The 23595-nt window shown below is 36.6% G+C and overlaps 1 protein-coding gene across 10 annotated transcripts in view; it reads right to left on the bottom strand.

Annotated features, from left to right (window-relative positions):
- Positions 1–23595, bottom strand: part of Sntg1 (syntrophin gamma 1) — a 533425-nt gene that overhangs the window by 204407 nt on the left and 305423 nt on the right. For all 10 annotated transcript variants that reach the window (XM_040757759.1, XM_040757755.1, XM_013124464.3 and 7 more), the window contains 4 exons: positions 21276–21332; positions 18256–18313; positions 17215–17258; positions 17085–17126 (listed from right to left, as the gene is read on the bottom strand). In XM_040757759.1, the coding sequence (XP_040613693.1) occupies positions 17085–17126; positions 17215–17258; positions 18256–18313; positions 21276–21332 (201 nt within the window). The remainder of the gene's footprint in view (positions 1–17084; positions 17127–17214; positions 17259–18255; positions 18314–21275; positions 21333–23595) is intronic.

The following is a 23595-nucleotide window of genomic DNA, read 5'->3' as shown; positions in this document are numbered from 1 at the left end:
TTGTGGGGATGGCTTGATCTTTCTAGTCCCATTCACTTTCTTAAAAGTAAGATATACCATTATTCTTAACAAATGAATAGTAAAACTTCATGGTGTTCATGTACCACAATTTATTTAATCATCTTTAATATGCATCTAGTATACTATTATTTCTTGATGGTTATGAATAATGATAAAATAAAATAAACATGTAAGACTAGTTTTTGCTATTTTTATTTAAATTAGAAACAAGATTGTTTTATATGACAATTCCAGTTCCCTCTCCCTCCCCTCCTCCCCTGTCCCCCACTAACTCCCCATCCCATCCCCTTTCTGCTCCCCAGGGAGGGTGAGGCCTTCCAAGGGAGATCTTCAAAGTCTGTCCTATCCTTTGGAGCAGGGCCTAGGCCCTCCCCCATGTGTCTTGGCTGAGTATCCCTCTATGTGGAATGTGCTCCTAAAGTCCATTCGTATGATAGGAATAAATACTGATCTTCTACCAGAAGCCCCATAGATTGCCACGGCCTCCTCCCTGACACCCATCATCAGGGGTCTGGATCAGTCCTATGCTGTTTTCCCAGTTATCAATCTGGGGTCCATGAGCTTCCCCTAGTTCAGGTCAGCTGTTTCTGTGGATTTCACCAGCCTGGTCTTGACCCCTTTGCTTATCATTCTCCTGCAACTGGGTTCCAGTTCAGCTCAGTGTTTATCTGTGGGTGTCTGCTTAGACTTCCATCAGCTGAGGGATGAAGGCTATAGGATGGTATATAAGGTAGTCATCAATCTAATTATTGGGGAAGGGCATTTGAGGCAGCCACTCCACTATTGCTTAGATTGTTAGTTGGTGTCATTTTTTATATCTCTGGACATTTCTGTACTGCCAGATTTCTCTTTAAACCTATAATGGCTCACCTATTATGGTATCACTTATCTTGCTCTCCTCTATTCTTTCCCTGACTCAACCTTCCTGCTCCCTCATGACCTCCTCCCCCCTCTTCTTTTCCCCTTCTATTTCTCCTAGATCCCTCTCCTCTGCCCCCACGCTTCCCGTTTGCTCAGGAGAACTTGTCCCTTTCCCCTTCTCCAGTGGACCATGTATGTCTCTCTTAGGATCTTCCTTGTTACCTAGCTTCTCTAGGTTTATGGGTCACAGGCTTGTTATTGTTTGCTTTATGTCTAATATTCACTTATGAATGAATACATACCATGTTTGTTTTTCTGGGTCTAGGTTACCTCACTCTGGATGGTGTCCTTTAGTTCCATCCATTGGCACTCAAATTTCAAGATGCCATTGGTTTTTTTTGTTTTTTGACCACCAAGAGAGGAGAAAGGAAAACCTATCCAGCATGATGATGACTCTGAACACGTGTAGCTTTGGCCTATGCCTGTGTCTGCAGAACCATCAGCAAATGGCTTTTTCATGAATTCATACTTCAAAAGTTGGATGCCTTATGTAGCATGAATTTTTATTGATCTTAACACAAATTTAGAGTCAGCTATCAGGGAGTGAAAACTGAATCAGAAGAAAAGTAGAACAGATAGTCACTAGAGTTCTTACCTTTTCCAATGCTCAGACCAAATAGACAACACTGTCTTCAGACTGCCTTCTCAGACTGCATCCTCAGATGGATTGCCCAGACTGACTTCTCAGACTGCTTCAGACTGACTGGTGCTCTGACAGTCTCTTTCTGTCTTATATTTCTCTCTGTTTCCAGTCAAATCCACTCCTGTCTCTACCTCATTAGTGCTACAATTAAAGGTGTGTGAATTGCTTTCTGTGTTAGACAAATTTAATCTGGTGTAGCCCAAGGTGGCCTTGAATTCACAGAGATACATCTGCCTCTGACACCCAAGTGCTGGAATTAAAGTTGTATGTTATCACTTCCTGACCTCTGTGGCTAACTAGTGTGGCTAGCTCTGCACTCTGATCTTCAGGCAATATCTATTTATTGTAGCATAAACAAAATATCACCACAAAATTCTTTTACTATTTACCATTTAATAAAGCATTGGATATTGCAGAATACTAGTTAAAGACATGTTGCATTATTTTGTACTGTGTAATATTTGTTTACTGATACAAAGATGTGTTGCATTTGCTTAACTGTGAAGCTGTTTTGCTTTGCCTGTGTAAAGCACCTGATTGGTCTAATGAAATGATGAACAGTCAATACCTGGGCAGGAAATAGAAATGTACAGGACTCTGAGGCAGAAAGAATAAATAGGAGAAATCTAGAGAGTGAGGAAAAGGGAGAAAAGGTGAGGAGAGAGGACTATAGGGTGAGTCAACTAGAAAAGATATAAGAAGGAAAGAACAACATATGAAACAATTAAAAGTAAAAACCCAGCCGGGCGGTGGTGGCACACGCCTTTAATCCCAGCACTCTGGAGGCAGAGGCAGGAGGATCTCTGTGAGTTCGAGGCCAGGTTGAACCGATAGCCTCCAAAACAATACAGAGAAACCCTGTCTCGTAAAAACCAAAAAAAAAAAAAAAGTAAAAGCCCAGAGACAAAAGTACACAGAATACTTTAGGAAAAGTTTGCTAGAAACAAGCCAAGCAAAGGCTGGGAATTCATAAATAATAATAGCCTTGGTGTATTCATTTTATAGCTGAGTGTTGGGCCTCTATAGAAAAAATAATAAAAACAACCAACTACAGTTAGATATAAACTTGTCATACATAATACAGCTTTCATTATATTGCAGTAACATATCTCTATTTGGAGTTTCTTTAATTATAAAGCAATGTTGAACCAGAGGTGTTTTGTGTATCTCTTTAGATTGTCTTATGATTCCTGCTCCTTTTTATGAGCTGCATTGTTTTTATTGCTTTTATTTATTAGATATGTTGAATAATCCTGAATCCATAGCCTCAAATTGTTGAAATTTAGAATCACCATGTAAATAGACCTCTGGAAATGTCAGTGGCAGATTCTGCAGATTCAGCCAATTTATGTGGGTGAACCACCCCGACTATGGTTAATACTATTTTCACTATGGGGACTCACACTGAATAAAAAGAACAACCTGAAACTAGTACAAGTATCAGTTAATTCCTGTTTTGTAACTGTGAAAGCAATGTGATTCATGACATTGTGCTGCCATATTGCCCATGTCATCATACACTGGACTCCATGAGGCTGTAAACCTAAATATGTCCTTTATCATTGTTCATTAATCAGATATTTTGTAACAACAATGAAACAAGTAACACATACAAAAAATGGTACCAAGATTTGGGACTTTGCTAAAATAATCTGAAAATGAGGCTGTTAGACCTTTGTAAAGGATTTTTGGGTGGTGTATGTGTATGATTTCAGAAGTTTGGGATAGAAATGATTTTTTTTGGTTTTACGAGACAGGGTTTCTCTGTGGCTTTGGAGGCTGTCCTGGAACTCGCTTGGTAGTCCAGGCTGGTCTCGATCTCACAGAGATCTGCCTGCCTCTGCCTCCCGAGTGCTGGGATTAAAGGCGTGCGCCACCAACGCCCGGCTTAGAAATGATTTTTATAGTATAAATTGAGCTTAATGAGCCATTCGGATGTGAATTTGGAAGAAAAGAATGAAATATAGACCCCTAAGAATTCAGAGAAGATTAAGGACTCTATTGTGAACTTTCCAAGGGGTCATTAACCTGATAGTCACTGACATCCAGGAATGCTCTTCTGGCAAAGAATCTTGAGTTAGGTAAGCACAGAAAACAATTTAGTAACCTTAGGTTGTACTTAGTTTGCATAGCCACACAAACACTTGTATTAAGAATGAGCATGAGAGGCTAGTTCTTTAACCCACATCCACTATGACTATAAACCTTCTTCAAACAATGCACCAACCACCTTGGTCACCACCTGCATTAAGCTACACAAATAAAGCCTCTGAATTCTGAAGGTAAATTTCTTTTCTCCCTAATAGCCTTTAAACTTAGACAGTCTCTATTTAACTTATTCCATATGCATCCTGGTATACAGTAGATAACAATTATTGAATTGTTTTGTTAATATAAAAATATGGTAAAATGGTGTCCTCAGTGAAACTTTTAGGGAAAATCCTCTATTCACTACCCTATGCCTATGCATGATTTGAAATTAACATTATTAAAATCAGATGCAACATGGCAAGGAATACATGCACTGAAAAATAAATGTGTGACCTGATCTAACAATCAAAACAAGAGCCACTCGTACTACATCCCTTAGTAACCCAATTTTAATTCATCCTTCTCCTCAGCCCCACAGAAAGAAGCACTAAGACATATGAAGGCCCTTTGAGTTCCTTCACTACTGTTACCTGCTGCTCCTTTGATGTGTATCTTTCCTTTTAAAAATGTTCCTTGATTTTTTTCTTTTCAACTTCTGAGTTTACTTAGCTTCCTTGAATATGAAGCAATAACCTTGAAAGATATTATCCCAACCCCGTTCATTCTGTCTACATCTTTTTATGTCCTAAGAACTTAACTGATTTTGAATTTAAATGTATGGGACTAGTATATTTGGCTTACAGCATATCAAAAGAGGATAGCATTCAAGTAGCCTCATCCAATTATTCAGTAAGAGAGAGCAATAAAGAGGCAATGGAAATATGAAAAAAGTGTGCAATTTTGTAAGGAAAAGTGGTAGCTTAAAGTTGAGGTAAAGTCTGGTTTTGTGAAAACAGCTGAGATCTTTAATGAGATTGAATACCATTAAATAAAAATTGATGACTTTTCACCAATATGAAAGGATTGGTGTCCTGCGGCAAGACCTCATGAAAGATTTAATCTTTTGAAAATGTAAATTAATTTGACAAAAGAGAGTTTAATTTGAGAAAAGTGCTGAATGCATTCCAACCTCCTAAAATCAAATGACTGGGAAGCATTTCCTCAGTGAGAAAGTAATTAAACTTAGATCCAAGGAACTGGGCTCCATCCTGAGTTAGTGTTAGGGCTTGACTGCATCATCCATATCATGCTGGTTTTTTAGCCATAAAACGTAAGTTACTCTTAGGTGTCGCAGAGTCTTGTGCCATCATTCCAGAGAATTATTGATTGCAGATATTTCAGTGTCAGAGTACCCGAGAGGTTACTGTGTGTTAAATATCAAGTTGAAAAAGTGTTGAAAAACTATGTTAACTTCATTAAGAACTTGATGTTATTTAGAATCATGAAGGAGTTGAATCTCTGGGCATGTGTGTGAGGGGTTATCTATATTAGTTAGATTAAAAGGCAAGACCGAACTTAAATGTACACAGATCCATTCCACAATCTAATATCTAGCACTGAATAAAAAGAGAATAAGAATTAGCATTTGTTCTCTGCCTATTGACAATGGGTGGATTCAATGGGAACAGCCACATTTCCTCCCTTTCCACAAGGAACATAAATCCTGGAACTGTAAGTCTTAATTAGTTTCCTTAAATCACTTTTGTCAGGTATTTTGTTACAACAATATAATCAGTAGTTAATACATCTGCAAGAAGTTCAATTTGGCCAAAAGAATGCATTCAGTTCAAAAGTACTTCAATAGTTCTTATATGGGTGTTCATCACAGAAATGTATTTTTCCTCTACCATTCTTTCTCACCTAATTTTGCCTAATAGTTTGCAATTATATTTACCTTTCTAAGGACAAACTCCATTTTATTGTTTGTATTCCTATAGATTACATGGCACTAATTTTTGCTGTGTTCTTTGTTATTTTTTCTGTGTTTTCTCTTATTTTCTAATATATTGAAGGGTACCATTAGATTATTACTTTGAGAGCTGTGATTGATTAATGAAAGCATGAACAGTTACAAACTGTGCTCTTAGAACCACCTTTATTGTGTCTCAAATGATGGTGGAGTTTCTTGTCCCACCAGATCCCACCACCTCAGCCCCAAATGAACACAAAGAGACGTATATTAATTACTAAACTGTTGACCAATGGTTAGGACTTCTTACTAGCTAGCTCTCTTTTATGTATTAACCCATTTACATTAATCTAAGTATTTCCATGTGGTCTTATCGTACCAGAAAAGGATCCAGAACATAAGAAGTCTTTAATTGCTTTCCTTATTTCTTCCTTGACCCAGAAATGTTGCAGTTGTATATTGTTCAATTTCCATGAGTTTGTAGGGTTTCTGCAATTTGTGTTGTTGTTGAATTCTAACTTTAAAGCATGGTGGTCTGATAAATTGCAGGGTGTTATTCCACCTTATTGTAACTGTTGAGGTTTTCTATGTTGCCGAGTATGTGGTCAATTTTAGAGAAGATTCCATGTGGTGCTAAGAAGGTATATTCTTTAATGTTTGAATGGAATATTCTATAGATGTCTGTTAAACCAAATAGGTCATAACTTCTGTTAGTTCCTTTGTTTTTTGTTAAGTTTCTGTCTGGTGGTAAGAGTGGGGTGTTGACCCTGATATTAACCCATACATGTATGAAAATTTGATCTTCGACAAAGAAGCTAAAAATATACAATGGAAAAAAGAAAGCATCTTTAACAAATGGTGCTGGCATAATTGGAGGCTGGCATGTAGAAGAATGTGATTGATCCATGTCTATCGCCGTGCGCAAAACTTAATCCAAATGGATCAAAGACCTCAACATAAATCCAGCCACACTGAACCTCTTAGGAGAGAAAGTGGGTACTACTATTGAACGAATTGGTACAGGAGACTGCTTCCTGAACATAACATCAGTAGCATAGACACTGAGGTCAACAAATAATACATGGGACCTCCTGAAACTGAGAAACTTCTGTAAGGCAAAGGACACAGCAAGACAAAAAGGCAGCACACAGAATGGGAAAAGATATTCACTAACCTCACATCTGGTAGAGGACTGATCTCCAAAATTTACAAAGAAGTCAAGAAGCAAGTCTCCAAAACACCAAAGGATCCAATTAAAAAGTGGGCTACAGAACTACATAGAGAATTCTCAATAGAGGAGTCTAAAGTGGCTAAGAGGTACTTAAGAAAGTGCTCAACATCCTTAGCCATCCAGGAAATGCAAATCAAAACAACTCTGAGATACCATCTTACTCCTGTCAGAATGGCTAAAATCAAAAACACCAATGACATTTTATGCTGGAGAGGTCGTGGTGAAATGGGAACAGTCCTCCACTGCTGGTGGGAGTGCCAACTCATACAACCACTTTGGAAATCAGTATGGGGATTCCTCAGAAAAATGGGAATAAACCTACCACACCCAGCAACTCCACTCTTAGGCATATATCCAAAAGATGCCCATTCATACAACAAGGATGTCTGATCCACTATGTTCATAGCAGCATTATTTGTAATAGCCAGAACTTGGAAGCAACCTAGATGCCCCTCAACTGAAGAGTAGATAGCAAAAATGTGGTACATTTACACAATGGAATACTATTCAGCAGAAAAAAAACAATGGAATCCTGAGATTTGCAGGCAAAGGGATGGCACTAGAAGAAACCATCCTGAGTGAGGTAACCCAGTCACAAAAAGAGAAATATGGCATGTACTCTCTCATATATGGATTTTACACATAGATCTGGGGAGTGCCAGCCTACAATTCCATGGCCAGAGAGTCTAGGAAACAGAACCTTCATCCAATGGCTATTGGAAGCAGAGGCAGACTCCCACGGTTAAGCACTGAACTGAACTCAAGAAATCCAGTGACAGAGAGGGAGGACTGATGACCAAAGGGGTTAAGACTGGGCTGGTTTAACACCCAGAAACAGCTGGCCTGACGAGTGTTAGCTCTTAATTCCAGACTGATGCCTGGGAATCCAGCATGGGACTGATCAAGATCCCCTGAATGTGTGTATCAATGATGAGACCTAGGAAATCTATTGGGCCTTGGGTAGTATATCAGTATTTATCCCTTGTATACACATGGACTTTGGGCTCCCATCCAACAATGAGAGATGCACTGTCACCCTGGACTCTTGGGGGAGGGTCTAGGCCCTGCCCTGGATGAAATGACAGACTATGGACACCCCCATGGAGGGCCTCACCTTCCCTGGGGAAATGAGGGAATAGTGGGGGGGGTGGGAGGGGGTGGGAGGAGGGGAGGGAAAGGGAGAGGGATCTGGAATTGACATGTGAAACAACCTTGTTTCTAATTTAAATTTAAAAATAAAAAATAAAATATATAAAAGAGTTGTGTATTGAAGTCTCCCACTATAACTGTGTGAGGTCTTACGTGTGATTTGAGTTTTAGTAATGTTTATTTTATGAGCATGGGTCCCTTTGTATTTGGGACATAGATATTCAGAACTGAAACTTCCTGATGGATTTTTCCTGTGATAAATATGAAATGAACTTTTTCACCTCTTTTGACTGATTTTGGTTTGAAGTCTCATTTGTTAGATATTAGGACAGCTACACCAGCTTGTTTCTTGGGTTCATTTAATTGGAAAATCTTATTCCAACCCTTTGCTGTGAGGTAATGTCTGTCTTTGTATTTGAGGTGTGTTTATTGTATGCAGCAGAAGGATGGATTCTGTCTTCATATCAACTCTGTTAGCCTGTATCTTTTTATAGGCAAGTTAAAACCATTAATATTGAGAGAAATTAAGGACCATTGAATCTTAATTCTTATTTATTTTGGATTTGCTGTTGTTGTTGGTATTGTGTGTGGGTTTACCCCACTTTTTCTTTTGGCTTTTGGTAAAGAAGGATTATCTATTGTCTATTTGAGAATGTAGTTAGTTTCCTTGGGTTGGAGCTTTTCTTCCGGAACTTTCTGTAGCGCTGGGTTAATGGATATGTATTTTTTAAATCTGGTCATGGAATATCTTGTTTTCTCCATCTATAGTGATTGAAAGCTTTGCTGGGTGTAGTATTCTGGACTGTCTTCTGAGATATCTTAGTGATTTTAGAATATCTGTCTAGGACCTTCTTCTGGCTCCCAGAGTTTCAATTGAGAGAAGTTGGGTTTAATTCTTATAGGTCTGCCTTTATATGTTACTTGCTCTTTTTCCTTTGCTGTTCTTCGTATTCTTTCTTTATTGTCTATGTTAGATGTTTTGATTATTATATGGGAGAGGACATTTTGTGGTCCACACTATTTGGATTTCTGTAAACTTCTTGTACTTCCATTGGCATGTCTTTCTTTATTTTGGAAAAGTTTTCTTCTGTGATTTTGTTGGATATGTTTTATGCACCTTAAGAGTTGGGTTTCTCCACCTTCTTCTATACCTATTATTCTTAGGTTTGGCCTTTTCACGGTGTCCCATATTTCCTGGATATTTTGTGTTAGGGATTTGTTGGAGTTAATAATTTCTTTGGTCAATGAATCCATTTCTCCTAGTGTATCTCCAACACCTGAGATTCTATCTTCCATCTCTTTTATTCTGTTGGTTGTGTTTGCATCTGTACTTCCTGATTGTTTACCCATCTTTTCTAATTCCAGCATTCCCTCAGACTGTGGGGTTTTGTTTTGTTTTGTTTCTATTTCAGCTTTCAAACCTTGCACTGTTAGAATTCTTTGCAATTTTTGATTTACCTTTTCTTCCATTTCTTTAAGGGATTTTCTCATTTCCTCTTTTAGGGTCTCTCTCATCTTCATGAAGTTATTTTAAGGTCATTCTCTTCTGCTTCTGCTGTGTTCAGATGTTCAGGTCTTGCTGGTGTAGAGTCCCTATACTCTGGTGGCATCATACTCATTTTTCTGTTGTTGAATGTGTTCTTATATTGTTGTCTTGCCATCCCTTTTTCCAGTGTTTGCAGGTGAGGTCTCTTCCTCTCCTGGTGGGTATGGGTCCAAGGTTCTCTTCCAGTGGGTGCAAGCAGGACCAATACTCTGGTGGGTCTCACAGTTGGTTCAGATGTGTCTGAGGCACTCCCTCTCCTGTTGGGTGGGAACAGGACTAACACAGCAATGTCAGCAGACTTACAGTTGCTTGGTCCACCATGGGCAAGTTGCCCTGCCTAAATTCCCCAGGCCAGGAGATACCACAGTGGACAAGAAGAAGTCAGGTATGAGACAGGGGCCCAAGCTCACCTTTCCCCTGAGCGAGGGAGGAATATCCCAGCAATATCAGCAGATTTACCGTTGCTTGGTCTAATGGGGGCAAGTCGACCTGCCTGTAGTCCCCAGGCCAGGAGATCACAGAGTAGTCAAGCAGTCATTGAGCCTGAGACAATGCCCCAAGCTCACCTCTCTTTTGAATGCTGGTGGGAATAGCCCAGGGATATCAGCAGACTCCAATATGGTTCTTATATAAATGTTTATTTCACAGCTAACTGTACTGAAAACATTGTAAATGTCTATTAAATTCACTTGATCTATGGTTCAATTTTTATTAATAAAATTATTCTTTTATAAGTTAATGGATGTGTTCTGCCATTTTTAAATTGCTATGCTATACTAATGAACAAAAGAAACTATTAACTTGTTTGAATTTTTAAAGACCATGAGATGTTTAAAGTAATACTATATTATATTGTGATATTAATATGACATCTTAGGGATAAACATAAAAGTTTATAGTCTAATATTTGTGTGTGTCCTGTAGCAAGGAGTGAATTGTAGTTAGTTTATGCTAATTTAACACAAACTAGGCATACCTGAAAAGAAAGAACCACAGTTGCAGAATTGCCTTCAGAAGATTGGTCTGTTGGAATGTGTATAGGTCATTTTATTGGTAAATGATTGATATGGGACCACTGTGGACAAAATCATTCCTGGACATGTAGTCATTTATTGTGTAAGAAAGCAGGTTAAGTAAGGTCTGAAGAGTAAGCCACTAAGCAGCACTCCTACAAGGCCTCTTTTTAAGTGTCTGCCTTGAGGTTCCTGTCTTTAGTTCTTGCTCTGGTGTCCCTTGATGATGGACTAAATCTGTAAGCCAGTGTTTTCAACCTTCCTAAGACTAAAACCCTTTTTTTCACTTTGAATGCTTGAACAAATGAATTCTACTGATAACTGGGCATCTCTTTGCTAACACAATTAACACTTTCCTTCTATTGGAACTGTCTATCTTCCTGAAAGGCTTCTCAGTCAGCCTCTTCAGCGTTACCCATCTTTCACCTACTGTAGCTGCCTCCTTTATCTATGTTACTACAAAAGCCATACCTGTGTATCATGACGCTTCTCTTGCACTTCTGGACCCTCATCATTGAAAAGGTATGCCTCTGCCACATCATTTGGACCATTTATTTCTGATAAGACTCTCAGTATGCTGGGGGAACACCATGTATTGAAATTCTTGTCAATAGATCACTGATGATCTTGCTCCCAACCTTTTGTCTAAGCTTCTTCTTAGAACTACCTTGCCTCCCCATAGGAGCAGAAATTCCACAGCTTCCTTATTACTGATCGTGACCATGTTCTTATCTGTCTCTCAGGTACCTCTTGGACCTTATTGGAATCTTACATCCCCTCTGGCAGGTTGTTGTTCATCCATTTCTCCTTCTTGGCCTCAGTTTCTTCCTCAGACTTAGAGATCTCATTAGAGCCTTGCTGTTTTACTGCAAACAGCAGGCTTCAGTACAGCTCAATGACCAAAAATGGCATACTTGTTTTAAAAATTCTCATAGAAGTAACATTTTTTATCGCTGCACAATCAAATGATTCCAAAAGTTTCTTACCTTTAAGTTTTTTCTATTTTCCACTCTCAAACATCTTTCTTATCAGTGCTTTCTTTGCTCTCTGCTCTCAGAAAAAATCTCCTAGGACTATCCTATGAACTAATTCAGGATTGTATAAGTTCATTGGGTAAGGTTAAAACCCTATAAAATGTATAACCAAAACTTATAAAAAATTAAAATGTAAAGTTATAAAATAAAACTTAAAACAAAATATTTGTAGTTTAAGAATTACACATAGATACTATTAATTTGATACAGCCTACTGTATGTGATTCAAATATTATTCAGAAAAATATATGCATTGCAGCACACTATGTATATAACTATATTCAACTCTTATTTAGGAAAATGGATGGTTTTAAATAGAATCTATGTGACTTGATTTTATTTTGACTGAAGATTTCATCATTATAGAAGTATTCATGTGGATACCAGTGATCTTTACAAAGCTTAAAGGATATCACCTATTATTTAACTTAACCATCATCTTGATTGTGATGACCACATGTTATAAACCCACTAGGGGATCATCTAAATATTTTATTAGCCCTATCGAGCCTATCATTGTATCTCCCTAGACTAAGGAGGCAACAGCATGTCTTGAAAATATTTTGGAGCCTAGGATTGATTTTTATATGACGATAAATTTGTAAGGTTATTAAAGTATAATAAGGTTAACAGAAACTGAGTTTGAGAAGTATATGTCACATTTCTGTCTTTGCTAATTGTGTTCAATATCAGGCTTCTAGAAAATGTTAAATAAGGAACAATGTATGTTTGAATAAGATATTTTTTTAATTCCCAAGTTCTACTTAGGTTAACAGTTACTTATTGAAGATACATATGTACACTCTATATTCAAATATTATCCAATTAGGTATTAGAATAAATAAATAAACGGTGTCATACAACAAACTGTGATATTACATAATGGTGCCCTATAAAAGGATCAGGAAAGTAAAGTACCCATTCTTCATATGGACTGTATTTATGGTTTAGAATTTGTACTATTTATGGTTTAAAACTTTATTTTGGTGTTAAAGGATCTTCAGTTGAAGTATCAACTCAAGTTTAAAGCTCAAACTTAACCAGGATAAAACTGTAAAATCCTAATCTTATAAAAGCTACCAATTTGTAAACTGTTAAAGATATTTAAGGCTTGTAAATGTAGTTAATACTCACTTTATAAATTATCAAATTCTTCAGTGTGTTCAGAACTATGCTTGTAGTCATGGTAAGTACAAGCGTAATTTATTTTATGGGGACATGTTTTATTAAAAAGACTTCTCTATATGTTTTTAAGGTTAAGCCTAACAGAAGTAACGAGAAGTGAAGTATAAAATCACATATACGTCATAGATAATGGTCCATAAACTCTCCAGAAATATGCTGAATTTGACAGTTTATGTAGTTAGTGAACAAAGTTACATTATAGAAATTATGATGCCTAACAGCTACCCAATTGTCACCAAAGAAGAAAATGGGGCGCAGACAACTCTACCTGGATAGTGTTAATGCTAACCATTGGGCAAAGAACTGCTCCATGACTTGCCCAACACCAGAGTGTAAATGGAGTTCTTAATTAGTCTAATTAATAAAAACCCAGAATCAGATATAGAGGAAAATGCTGAGAGATCAAGGAGAAGAAAGAGGAAGCCACAGCCATACCTTCCCTCCTTAGCATCTCAGCAAACAAGAGAGTAAGTTCTTGTTTCTCCCTGCTTATATGCTATTGACACTCAGCTACCTCACTTCCTGTCTGTCTGTACAGACTTCCAGACCTCTATTGTTAGCTAGTGACAAGCTCCTTTCTCTGACCTCCAGACAGGATTTATTTGTACAAGCAAGTTATTACCATACCACGGGCTTGCCAAAATTGTGAACATTGTTGTGTTGACTGCTCTTCTCTGCCTAAGCAATGTAGGCCAGTTTTTTAAAGTTCATATTCTACAGGAAAATTAAAACTTCTGAGTTTCATAGCTGAGGACTTAATGCTGTCTTATCTGACAGCCAGAAGACCAACAACCTCTGCCTCCCTCCCCCCCCCCCCCCAAAAAAATCAAGATTACTATGGAGGAACATTTAGGAACCTAGGGTAACCAACCAGGGAACAAGTAAGTCTTTATCATTTTAATTGATACAAAGGACATTGGGATTATACTTTTTGCTCAAATTTATCCTGCTGAGATCTGTGGTAATGTTAATGGCTAACTGTAGCTTTATGAGAAACACACAGATTCTCACTCATGGCTGAAACTCTCTGTTTATTTCATTTCATATGTAAAAAGCAGACATCAGGTTTTTTTTGTAGAGCTGCTAGGCTGTCTGCCTAAAAAGAAAGACAAAGACAGTTTTCTTTGCTGGCAGACATCACACTGAAAAAAAAAAATAAATTCACAAAGCAAGTTTCAACGTAACTTTTTACTGTTACTTCATTATTCATTTCCTAATAACTGCTATTAGTAATCAATCGCTTGTCTCTCATCATAAATGATTGGATGGAAATGAGAGAGAGAGAGAGAGAGAGAGAGAGAGAGAGAGAAGAGAGATATTTTCATTTCAGCACAATGAGAAGCACATTTACGTCTACACCAGAGTAAACCCAAAATTTTGAGCTTGTGACTCTAATGACAGCAGTCAGTGCTTTATGAAAGCAAGGTTAATAGCTTATAAGAACTCCATTGGTTATCATGTTAAAAGTTTTAACTTTTGAGAACTTAAGGTAACAATAGCAAAGTGGGAATGTAAGTAATCTGAAACATTTCTTCTTTTCTACATACTTTATATCTCTTCCTTAAACCTATACAGTTTTAAATTTTGCAATTCAAATCACTTTTCTTAGACCCTCACAACTTATATAAATACAACTCTTTTATATATTGAATATTCATGGCCAACAACAACAAAATAGTCAAAACATGTCATGAGAATCACAATCATTAAGCTTCAGAGGACAGTATGAGGAAAATTGAGATAAGGCCATACTCTGTATTATAAGTCTGAATTGTAGACACCACGCACAAACTTTTAAAAATAAATAGGAAGTCAGCACAATTAACATAAGACATGCAAGAACATCTACTATTAAATACAAAAGATATTTTCTTCTTTTGGTGAATGGAAAAAGAAAGTATAGCCATATCACAATGTATATCCAAAGAAACTGTGGCACATACACAATTTGATTCAGTTTATTTGATGTTTCATGGCTTGTATTTGAAAACGTATACTCCAAGCCCATTGATAATGTATCCTTTATTTACTTATTTACTTCATGCATCCTCTTCTTTAATTTTATTGTTCTGTTATAAATACTGCTTAATGTTGCTCACCTTCAACTTTTTTCAATCAGCTTGCTTAATTTGGGTCTTTACCCCACTTTGGGGACTCTGGTCTATTTTTTTCTCTATCTGCTTCAGACCTGCCTAACATGTGGATACTTTTCTTCAAATATGAATGATCATTGGAGTATTTGAAGAGCGAGGCTCTGAATAAAAAATTGACAGCTGAGTCATGTTCTCAGTGGGAAATCAAAATGCATTGGAAAGTCTAATAACACACTGTTTGTTGGTTATTTCTCTGAGATTAGTTTTGCTCAATGAAAGTCTTCTAATGTTATCACTTAATAAAAAAAACAAAAAGGTAAAGCAATCTTGGCTGATTTTCTGAGAGGACAGAAATGTCAGACACAAAGGCAGAATGTGTGTTCTAGATGCAAATGTACACAAGTCCCTCAGTTCCTTGCCTGTGCCTCGGGGATTGAATTCTGTTCCATATTCTCCAACTCAGTATCTCTTTCAACTCTGCCTTTTAACAAGCCCAATATCTCAAACCCTCTGAGATAGTCCTTGGAATTGTTGCTGGATTCTGGCTTTGCATACAGGTTCCATGACAGTCCCCACTCAATAATGACTGCTTTCATATAAAATGTCTAGCAACTCTTGCTCAATGCCATCTCTCATTATATGTTAACCTTTAAATTAAAATATTATATGTCATATTCATTAATTTCTTTTAGGAAAGAAAAGATATTAAAGCATTTTATTACTTGCAAATTTGCACGGAGTTCTTAAAAGTGTATTTTAAAAGTCCCTGGATTTATGTTTTAATAACTAATTTTGATTGGGTAAGAAAAGTTTTTTGTTTATACTCTATTCTATCCAAAAGAGAACTGCAAGGTGTGATCCTGGCTGGGATGGTTCAGAAACTCAATGGCCATATCTCTAACACATTTCCCCAAAATGTACTGTGGCATCCCAGATGTCATTTTTAAAAAAAGAACTAGGAGATGGTCTAAGAAATGCCATAAAAATCAGTATTGATTAAAACTGTCAGCATTCCAGTCTTTATATGGCTTTCCATCTATACATGGATTTCTTATAGACCATTTGGGCTTTGCTTCCTTTTTATTCTCATATATATATGATTGTGAAAATTGGGGTCAGAATTATGTATAAATCGTCTTCAATACATGAGGCATACAAAATTATTTCCGAGCCTAGAATTCCAGAAAACAATAGTAAAAGTACGAGTAAACCCCAAAGTTAGGTAGGAGTTCCAGAAACCTCTTGGGTAGCTAAGGTCCATGATAAAGTTCTTAAAATCTCAAGGATTCATATGTTTTACTTCTTCCGAGTTACACTTGAGAGTGAAAATTACACATATGACCCCCATTTGATTTATATTTTCTTTTAAAAGATATTTATTATTATATTTTCAATTATATACAAAAAAGCTGTCATTCAGTAGGTATGTGCATTCAAGCAAAGTTTTATTCGCAGTCTAAATGCTTTGGATTCCCTGGAGTTTCTATTACAGTAAGTTGTGATATGGTTGTTAGCAATCTTACTTCATAAGGAAAGTTAAATAGACTGAGAGATATAGGTGGATAGGAAATTAAAAGCAACAACTCTGAGATTGCAACTTCTTTTTACAAGAAGACATTGAGAGGAGAAAGGTCAGGAAGGTATGGACATGTTTAGTTAAACAGGAGTAACGTGAAATGCCCAATAAAATATTCAAGCCCAAAGTTCATTTAGAGGATTCATACCCTTAAGGTCTAACTATCTATGAAAGTGTGGATTAGAAGACATCTACTGTTTAACTATTTATAATGGTTGCTGAAACTCAGCTTCTATATCCCAGCTGTATTAAATTAGAATGTTTGTATATGCTCCACCACACATGTAAAATCATGCAAGAAACTGCCATAATGAAAATTTGGGTAAATCCTCTCCTTGTCCCTTTATCACTTCCTTCTCCTTTGTACATCCTTCTCTACAAACACACACACACACACACACACACACACACACACACACAGCCAATTGTCCCAATGCTGTTTAAAAATTTACAGAAATCAAATATTTTCTCATAGACCTTCAAGCATTTGAAAAAATTACATATATATTTCAATTTGAAATACATTTCATCATGACAGTACCTATAAGTGTATTTTTAAGAGTAAAAACTGGTTGAAAGGCATTTAAAGATTGGTAATATGCTACATAATTTTGTACCTTCATAATTAATTTGAATCTGAGAAATGGTAGTATTAGAAAAAAGTAAACTCACCACTTCTTCATGTCTGTATTTCCTCACATTAATTCCATTTATCTGCAATGAAAGAAAGTCTTTAGTTTCACGTAGTGTATTGGAAATTGGCTTTTGTTTGCATCTACAAAGACAATAATGGGATGTATACCTGTAGAATTGCATCTCCAATGAAAAGCAGTCCTGACAGCTCCGCTGTGAATAAGAAAAATTGGATACACCTTGGCATTTGTCAAATAAATCAAGTTTTTGTCTTAATTAAGGATAAAACTATAAACAAGCTATAAGTCTTTTATATGGTTAGTATTTTATAGAGGCCACACAGAATGTAAACTTGAAATATTAATATGATTAGCTTTTTCAATTGCTGAAATATGCAGACATTTCTTTTTAGTTCTAGCAGTTTATAACCTTACAGTTCTTAAAACATGGGAAGTCTCCTCCCAACTTTGTAACTTTTTTCCTTTTTCAAAAATGACAATTTGGGCTGCCCAAATATCTTTGGATGTGAGGCTTTCCACTTTAGCATGGTTGACTTCTCAAAGTGTAACTAGATCTAGGAAAATTTGGAAGAATGAGGATGAATGTGATCAAGGCATGCTAATATATACATATATGACTAATATATATGTGTGTGATGTATTCATATTATGTACATATATATTAATTTCCATTAAAATTTGATCACTTTTCTTAATGGATGACCAATTTTCTTTATGCACTTACAATATAATATCTCCATGAAAATATCTGAGATTTGGACTTTCAATCTGTGTGATCTATGCTTTTGGGGAATTACTTTGTTGTTTTCTTGATAACTGTCAATAAACACTTGATTTCTCTATTTATGATAGCTTTTAGAGGAAGCCTCACAGGAAGTGAACAAAATTGAAAAAAAAATCGCATGTGGATTTGTTCATTAAATGTGTCTTGACTTTTCTACCTTTAACCAACAGTTCAGTTACGTCTTAATTGTGTCATTTCATATATGGTCAATTCTTATATGGTCATTTGGACTATGCGAATCAATCATTTTCCCCTTCTGCCCTGTTGGAGGACTGAAGGAACCTGAAGAGCCAGATTTGACTTCTCACTCTATGAGGTTTGGAATCCAGGGGAGCCACTTCCACACCAGGCAACGAGCATGGGATTGCAGAGGACTGACCACTACAGGGTTAGCTAAGCACATTACCTCTTTGCTCCTTGGAGATTTTGGAAATGACAACTGGAATATTATGTTCTGCACCTCCCTAGAAAAAGACAGTCATATGTCATTTTTAAGTCAATTTTTAGCCAAAAAATTAAAAACAAATAAATAAAAAACTTCAAACTATAAAGATTGCATCTAATGAATACTAGGAATAATTGAAATGAATTTGTAGAATTTCTTTTAAGGAAGTATCATTTCCATGAAGCTTGGGTAAATATTTAGAGGTTTTGTAATGACATTTAATAATTAGTAACAACTGACTATGAAATTTTTATTTCTTAAATAAAATTAATAATGTTAGTAGTGACATTCTCTTCAAAATCCATTATAGAAATGCAAGGCATCTTACATTTGTTATGTAGGATTCCACACATCAGATATTTATATATTTCAATACTCTGACTATTCTATTCTGGAAAACAGACACTCTTTCAGTAATTCATTTTGAGTGCTAAATAACCAGAGATCCCCTCTACCTACACAAATGGATAAACAGGATCTTGAAGAGTATAGTTGTGATGGGAAGAGAACTATCTGTATTTCCCAATTAGTATTAGACTCCTGTGTGTAAAAGCATAGGCTAACCAATTATCATTCAAGAGTCCAACAGTGGCCCTTGGCTCAAATATGAAAGGAAGAAAGTGCAATAAGGAATCAAAAATTTGATAAAAGCAAATAAAAATTTCTTAGAATAATTGCCAGAAAATACTGTTTCACCCCAACAGTGTAAGAAGTTTGGATGTGGTAGGTGATAAACCAAGGACATATATAAAGTGTTGTGTAGAGAAGGAGTATACATGTGCAGCACAGGTAGTTGAATGGGGCCATCCAGAGTCACTGATGGTGTTCTGTCTTTAGAATAAATAACTCCCTAAGCTGCATATCAGTATAATTACAACATTTTAGAACATGCTCACTGATGGCATTCATTTCCACCAATGAGTAGAATTAGATATGAGACAGAAAGTCACTTAAAATAGTATTCAACTTTAATTCTAAGCTTTCATATATTTTTATTGCTGAGAAAGGGGAAAATAAGAGTAAAAGTGAAAACCTTACTTAAGTTGATCTTCAAAGTCACTAATCAGCTCATTTTTAAACCTAATATTTCCTACCAACCATCCCTAGTCCATATACCCCAGCCTCCACCAAGTGCAAAAAGAGGCATTGCTATAGACCGTTATGGTCCTAACTCAGGACCAACTATTTAACATATATATATATGTATATATATATATATATGCCTACAATGCCAATCCTATCTAAGGTTCATTGGTAAAGTGTTGGGAAAAAGACTGACAATAGAGTGTTGCTGGTATTTCTGCCTATTGAATTTAGAAAATGGACCCCGAAATGGTGAGCTGAGTGGATACCTGCACATTCAATGCACAGTGGAACCCACAAGAGCAAGGGCTGAGGATTCATTCACACACTGCATAGTGAGGACTAGAGTAGGGACATCTGCTAAAGAGCATGTCCTGGGGACCCTGGCAGGGAAATTTAATGGAAAAATTGTTCCCATATTACACAGTGGGAACCACAGATCAAGGGGCTGTCTGCACATAGCACTCACTGAGGACTATAGAAGGGAGGCTCTAGGGATAATTTAAAGAGAGTGCGCTGTGGGGAAAACAACAGTGAGGCCTAAGGGGTCATCTGCACACTGCATGGTGAGAACACTGTAGTAGGCACTGTAGTAAGACACTCAGATCTCTTAGCAGCTACTAGGACAGAGACAGCTAGTTCTTACTTCTAATAATGTGTGTTTGGGGTTTTCCAAACATACAGCCTGGTACCCTGCTACCAATATATTTTAAAAGGTTTTTTCAGCTAAAACTCAGGAATCAAGTATTGAATCAGAACAAGTATGTGCCAAAACCTGTCTAATATTTACTCTACTTAAGATACCTTCACATTTGACTAACACAGTATTTTATTTCTATTATCCTCAGTTAAGACAGGAACCTCCCTTTAGTAAATCTGACTGTCTCCAGTGTGTGCTAACATTTTCTATTTAACTGAAGCAAACCCAGAAAATTGTATGTTTCCATGGGCTAATTTCAATATCCCATAATATATTCTGTATGTGTCCCTTGGCTGAATTAATGAAAAATACACATAAAGTTTATTTTAGCACAAATACTTTGAATATTGAGATTCTTAGCACTACACACACTGCCATTTTATTAAGTCATTTTGAGAAATGACAATAGGTGATAGTCACAAATTCAAAATGCCCATTTTCTGACAAAGATAACAGCAACTGGGCAAAATGTCTTTAAAATTTTATTAAAAATGAAACATACTAAGTAAGTAAATGCAAACTGAACAACTGTGATTAACAACTTTCATTTAACAATTCAGATAATCAGATTAATAACACAATTAAAAGTGTTGGGTTAAGTCTTCATTATTCACATTTAACCTAATTCTCTCACTTTTTTCAATCATTACAATGATGATAAATTGCAAGAGTGATCGTTTTTATCAGTCAAAACAGATAGCTCTGGATAGATTAATAAACTTAAGTATCATATCCAAAACTTGGATTTGATAAATGAAATTTAGCAATTCCTTTAACAAAGTGAAAATCAAGCAAAATCATATATATGTACATATACACTATATATATACCCATGTCTCACTTGTTCCCTTCCATAGTTCTCTTCCATAGAGAATTGTCCTCATTCTAATCAACAATTTTCCATGCTGCTGGAAGAGAAAGGAAAGCTTCTTGCCATGAACATAGTTCACATTCATTGGAAGATTCATAAAGAAAGCTGCCAAGTTCTACTTAACATTAGGTAAGTTCCCCAGTTTTTTCCTGTAATGTCTACATCACAAGATAATGATAGGTTCTATAAGAACATCCCAGATTTTAACGTGCTCCAAACATCACAGAGACATTTTTATATTATTATGAATCATCAACATTTTAATGTACACAAAGTGTTAGCCTTTAAAGTTTAGCCTTTGCAAAGATAGACTGGAAAGGGGACTACCTTTATACTTAAACCAAATCCTCCTACTGTCTGCCTTCTGATCATCACCGTTCTTTCCTGAAAGATAAGAGATTCAAGAGTGGTAAGTGTTTCTTTAGACTAAACACCTTTTTTCTCCTGTGACTGCTTCAATTGCTGTGTAAAACTTGAAGAAAAATATTTGACAGAAAAAGAAACCTCAAATATTTCAATTAATGGAACATTGTACAGTTTGAATCAAAGGTTAATAACTCATTTGCCAAAATCAATGCTACCAAATTCATGTTTGTAAAATCCTTTTAGTGACATTTTGAAAAGAATTTTAGCATTTTTATACTCTCATTTTCATGTTGCACATTCTTGTGTAGCCTAACAGTATCTCACTGCCAATCAAAAGCATGCTCCATCTGAGGCCTTTGCTGCACCACCAAGTCATAGATTGGTGATTCAAGACCTAACTTGCAAAGCCTCTATAGCCAGCACTTCAGAGACCATGTGATGTCTGAGAGCTACATGATGAGGAAGCTGAAGCTGTCTTAATTTGCATGTTATAAAAAAGAACTGACATGTTTATAATGATAGTTGTATTGTTAATGTATGCCACTACTTCTCCATAGTGTAGCTAGAATTCAGCTATAAAACTACCAATTCAGAGACCTTGCCTTGGTGGCACATGAATCATATCTGGACATTTTTTTAAACTTGCAATCAGAAAATGAAAACTTTTGAGTTTTAAGGAAACTATCTATGCATTATACATATTCTGGAAGACAGTTGAAGGGTAGGAAGCTGTATCTATAAACTGGATCATTTACATCAGCCATCTCTCACCATCTGCCCTATCCTCTGAATGTAAAAGAGAGGTTTGTGATTTTGTGCCTGTATGTCCATAAATTTCCAATTCATTTACCTGTCATCTCATTTCCCAAATGCAAATATGGTTCTGCTTCTACATGAATTCTTTCTCTCTTTTATTTTCATTTATTTTGAATTAAAATAAAAAATTTATAACAGAAAATATAAAATCTGTACTTTTGTAGCTTTTATTAAGAGTTAATCCTTAATCTGATTACAGGTGAAGGCCCGTTCAGGCACCCTCTCCACTATTGATTGGAGTTTTATGTGGTATCATCCTTGTGGATTCCTGGGAATTTCCCTACTGCCAGATTTCTTGCTATCTCCATGTTGGTTCCCTCAATGAAGATATCCCTTTCCTTGCTCTCATTCTCTGCCCTACCCCTGTCTCAACCATCCCTTTCGCTCGTCTTCTCTTCCTCCATCCCATTCTCCCCTCCTCTTCTGCTTTTGCCTTGCCTTCTCCCCCTCAACATGCTCCCAATTTTCTCAGATCTTGTCTATTTCCCTTTCCATGTCTTTCTTAATGTTCTCCTTGTCACCTAGATTCCCTTGGATCTATAGAATGTAGACTCATTATACTTTGATTTATGTCTACTATCCATTTATGAGTGAGTACATACCATGTTCACCTTTCTGGGTCTGGGTTACCTCACTTGGGATATTTTCTTTCTAGTTCTATCCATTGGCCTGCAAATTTCAAGATGTTGTCATTTTTTACTGCTGAGAAGTACTCCACTGTGTAAGTTTACCACATTTTCTTTATCAATTCTTAGGTTGAGGAGCAAGTAGATTTTTTTCCAGGTCCTGGCTATTACTAGTTGAAAAAATGTCTTTGTGGTATGAATATGCATGCTTAGAGTATATTCCCAAGACAGGTAATGTTGGTTCTTGATGTAGATGGATTCCCAATTTTCTGAGAAAGCTCCTTACTTATTTCCAAAGTGGTTGTACTTATCATCATAAAACATCATCCAGCAATGGATGGAAGCAGATTCAGAGATCCACAGCTAAGCACCAAGCCTAGCTCCCAGAGTCCAGTTTAAGAAACGGAGGAGTGTTAATATGAGAAAAGGGGTCAAGAACATGATGGATATACCCAAAGAAGTAGCTGAGTGGGTTAGTGGGAGCTTAATGACTCTGGAAAGACATTGGGGGAACCTGCAAAGGACCAAGTTAGAACCTATGAATGTTGGTAACAGTTGTGTGGCATGGGTAGTCTGTGGAGCCAATGACAGTGAAACCAGGATTTATCCTAGCACTTGAAATGACTTTGTGGAGCCCATTCTCTTTGGAGGAATACTTTGCTCAGCCTAGACATAGTGGAGAGGGTTTTGGTCTAGCTTCAAAGTAATGTGGCAGATTTTGTTGACTCCCCATGGAAAGACTTACCCTCTCTGAGGATTGGATGGGGAGTAGGGTTGAGGGACAATAGGGAAAGCTGGAGGAGGGGAGAGAATGGGAACTGGAATTTGTATGTAAAATA

The sequence above is a fragment of the Mesocricetus auratus genome, unplaced genomic scaffold (assembly GCF_017639785.1).
Source record: "Mesocricetus auratus isolate SY011 unplaced genomic scaffold, BCM_Maur_2.0 Super-Scaffold_100015, whole genome shotgun sequence".
Lineage (NCBI taxonomy): Eukaryota > Metazoa > Chordata > Mammalia > Rodentia > Cricetidae > Mesocricetus > Mesocricetus auratus.
Note: the sequence above shows the minus strand (reverse complement) of the source record. Positions and strands in the feature narration are given on the sequence as shown.